This window comes from Lolium perenne, chromosome 7 (assembly GCF_019359855.2).
Source record: "Lolium perenne isolate Kyuss_39 chromosome 7, Kyuss_2.0, whole genome shotgun sequence".
Taxonomy (NCBI): domain Eukaryota; kingdom Viridiplantae; phylum Streptophyta; class Magnoliopsida; order Poales; family Poaceae; genus Lolium; species Lolium perenne.
Window position 1 is genome coordinate 123,618,974 of NC_067250.2, and position 3,592 is coordinate 123,622,565.

The 3,592-nt window shown below is 49.9% G+C and overlaps 1 protein-coding gene across 1 annotated transcript; it reads right to left on the reverse strand.

The window, feature by feature from the left end:
• Window positions 1-1,004: 1,004 nt before the first annotated feature.
• LOC127318482 (F-box protein At1g10780) lies at window positions 1,005-2,810 on the reverse strand. Its single transcript, XM_051348961.2, has 3 exons — window positions 1,961-2,810; window positions 1,582-1,862; window positions 1,005-1,494 (listed from the first exon to the last, which is right to left on the reverse strand). The coding sequence occupies exons 1-3, from the start codon at window positions 2,730-2,732 to the stop codon at window positions 1,258-1,260; spliced, it is 1,290 nt and encodes a 429-aa protein (XP_051204921.1). The 5' UTR covers window positions 2,733-2,810; the 3' UTR covers window positions 1,005-1,257.
• Window positions 2,811-3,592: the final 782 nt, after the last annotated feature.

The window sequence follows — 3,592 nt, forward strand, 5'->3', positions numbered from 1 at the left end:
AACATGCATGTTTGGGTAGTTGTCTTGTTTTAATCAAAACACAGACAACATCACCTTATTTAGCAAACTGAGTTTTTTACACATTGTTTTCAGTTCAGCTTCACAAGATAAGAACATACCAGATTGGGTACAAACTAATCCCCATATAGCTGAGGTAATGACATCTAGAGTCAGTTGGTGTCTAGGAATCAAATGTTTTATACCAGGGCAGTAAGTTTGCCTTGTGAGTAAGTTGCAAGTGCGGCAATGAAGTAAAGGAGTTTATTATTTATCAAGAAAACAAGGAACAGTACAGTTTTCAGGCATGAAAATTAAACTAGCACAAGACCAAACAATCTACTCCATACTTAACTGTCAAAACAGTCCAGCCCACATAACAATGACAAACAAAATAGCTCAAGCAATCGAGCTGAATTGAACAAAATAAATCAGGGCATGTTCTTGCAGTTGAAGATGCTAGAATGAATTGCCAGGCAATCATCAAATAATGTCTTGCTGATTTTGTTCTTAAAGTGCTGATCCATTTACAATATTATGGCTGAGAACAATCTACCATGAAACATATATTTAGATTTGAGCGTCAGCCGATTGCAACTGTGTCCAGATTAGTGAATGTAACGTACTAATCACAACAAAAAGTGTTCAAAATAGTAAGAAAATTGCTAAGCCTAGTATCACTTGAAATTATACAAAAGATGACTAGCATTATTATGGTATTTTCTGATGGTAAATAAGTCCCAGGAAATTGCAGTCACACTTTGTTGAGACATTTTTACCTAAGATGGGTGTCTGTGTAGTTCTCTTGTCTTAATCAAAACACAAACAACATCAGCTTATACTGAGTTTTGTACACATTGTTTTCAGTTCAGCTTCACAAGATAAGAACATATCAGCTTGGGTACAAACTAATCCCCATATAACTGAGGTAATGACATCTAAAGTCAGGTGGTGTATACAGGGGCTGTAAAGCAGTATGCATTGTAAATAAGTTGCAAGTGCAGCAATGTAGTAAAGGGGTTTATTATTTATCAACGAAACAAGGAACAGTACAGTTTCCAGGCACAAAAATAAAACTAGCACAAGACCAAACAATCTACTTAACCGTGCTTAACTGTCAAAACGGTCAAGCCGACATAACAATGCAAACAAAATAGCTCAAGCAATCGAGCAGAATTGAACAAAATAAACGGCATCCGATCAAAGTCTCATTGGTTGAGTCGCAACTCACAAGAGGCAGCGCAGCAGAGCGCATGTCTTCTACTCTATCCGCACTCTGCCCTTATTGACGTGCGCAAACTTGCAAATCTCTTCGAAGAATTCATCTGAAGCCTCGTGGCAGTTCTTCATCTGCGAGATCCTAATGACCATGTTCAGCAGCCTCGGGCTGCAACAGACGAGGGACTCGAGGGTGATCAGCTTCTGCTCGGCGTTCAAGGGCGAGCGCACGGTGATGAGCACCTCCTCCAGTGAAGATATGGAGAACCTCGAGTCCAGCTGCAACGCCAGAGAAACAATTAGCATCGGCAAGTACTAGTATAAAAGGTTGCAGCTGAAGAGCAGTAAATGTAGATGTGGCTTTACGTTTTTGAGGCTGTTCTTCTGGCACAGCGCCGCGAACATGGCACCATGGATCTCGAACCTGCGGAGCTTGGGGTGGGTGTTGAAGAACTCAACGAGATCCACCTCGGGGAAGGGCTGGAGCGTGTCGAAGTCGCCGCAGAACTCGACCTTCATGACCAGATGCCTGACCTCGGCGGCGCACTGCAGCAGGTAGCTGACGGCTCCCCAGCTCCACTGCACGCCGCGCAGCGACAGGTGGTCCAGCACCGGGAGCTTCTCGATCCACACGGAAGACACGCTCCCTGGAAGAATCGATTTACGGTGAATAGGATTAGACCAGATGGGAATTGCCTTGCGGGGTAGGAGTAGTGATGGATGGGTGTTTGGAGCGCGTGCGTACCGGTGTTTTTGGCGATGGTGAGGCGCTTGAGGCGGTCGCCGCCCTGCAGGACGATCCAGTTGAACCCCTGGACCTCGAGCGACTCGACGTGGGGCGCGGCGAGCGTGAGCGCGCAGGTGCCGGAGCCGACGAAGTCGAGGCGGCAGCGCTGGAGCAGGGGGAGGGTGAAGTTTACCGCGCCGGCGCACTCGCAGCCTAGGAGGGCCAGGTCGGTGAGGCTGGGGCAGGCGTGGACGGCGCCGCAGACGGCGAGGTCCTCGAGGTGCGCGCCGACGATCTCGAGCACGCGGAGCCGCGCCAGCTGGCCCCAGGCCGGGGCCCGGGTCATGGTGAGGCCCCAGAGCCGCAGCTCCTGGAGGGTGGAGACGAGCCCGATGCAGTCGAGGTGGCCGGATCCGGCGTCGGACGCGGCCGCCTTGTCGGCGGCGGAGTCGACCCGGAGCTCGAGCACGCGGAGGGAGGCGCTCCGCAGCGCGAGCCAGCGCGGGAGGTGGGTGGAGGAGAAGGGGCAGTAGATGACGAGCTCCTCGAGGCGGGTCGCGGCCTCGACCATCCGGCCGATGGCGTCGTCGGCGGCGGTGGCGGTGGCGCCCCCCGCGGCGGCGGAGTCGAAGGCGCTCCGCGGGAAGTAGAGGGAGGGGAGGAAGGGCACGCAGTCGCGCCAGCAGCGGGAGACCCCCGAGCAGGCGGCGACGTCGCGGGCGTTGCTGAGCTGCGAGAGGATGCTCTGCACCACGCCGTCCGGGAGCGCGTCCATCCCGTCGCACTCCATTTTGCGCTCGGCGGAGTGCGGTGGATCGGAGATCGGAGATGGGGAATTGGTCGGGGGCTGTCTGGCTGGCTGCTGCGCGTCTGATTGGGTTTAAAAGGGGAGGGAAACCAGAAATTGGAAATGCGTTGGAGGCGCGGCGAGGGAGCGGCAGGTTTTCCTTTTCGGTTTTCGAAATTTTTGAGACCGTTCGGACGGGTTCCGTTTGGAGGGAGTTTTCGAGTTCGCATTCTAGAGTTGGCGCCCGGCGGCGGCGGCGGAGTACCGAGCGGATCAAGTGGTGACGATGGGCCGGGACGAATTAGGTTTGCCATACAGGACTTCATATTATGGGCTCGGCTACTCGACACGGATTTGGTGGACATTGGTGTAGGCACATCTCAAAAAAAAAAAAAAAAAAAAAAAAAACTATTTAAAAGATGTGAATTAAATTAAAATAAAATTTTGCACGTACATATTATCTTGAATAAACATATGCGCATACACCTATGTTCCACTAGCTATTCTCGCTGGGCTACTAGGCTTCTTGTGGCAACCAGGCAGGCGAAGTTGGAGTTTATTTAGCCGGAAAATGGACTGAGCTCCAGTGTGTTTGCTTTTTAGAAAACCATAAATTATTTCAAAATATAGAAATTTGTGTGGTAAGTACATATAGATTTTATCAACGTATATTTATAGTTTTGATCCATACACAAAAACGTGTATCTATTTTGAGCCACGAATTGATGTATCCTAGAAATTCACTTTGGAAAATTATACGAGTAGTTCAAATATAATTTTGGAAAAACGTGTATCTATTTTGCTACCTTTAGGTGTTTATTGTTGTTACCGGTGGAGGGCGGCTTTGCTACCTCTAGCCTCTG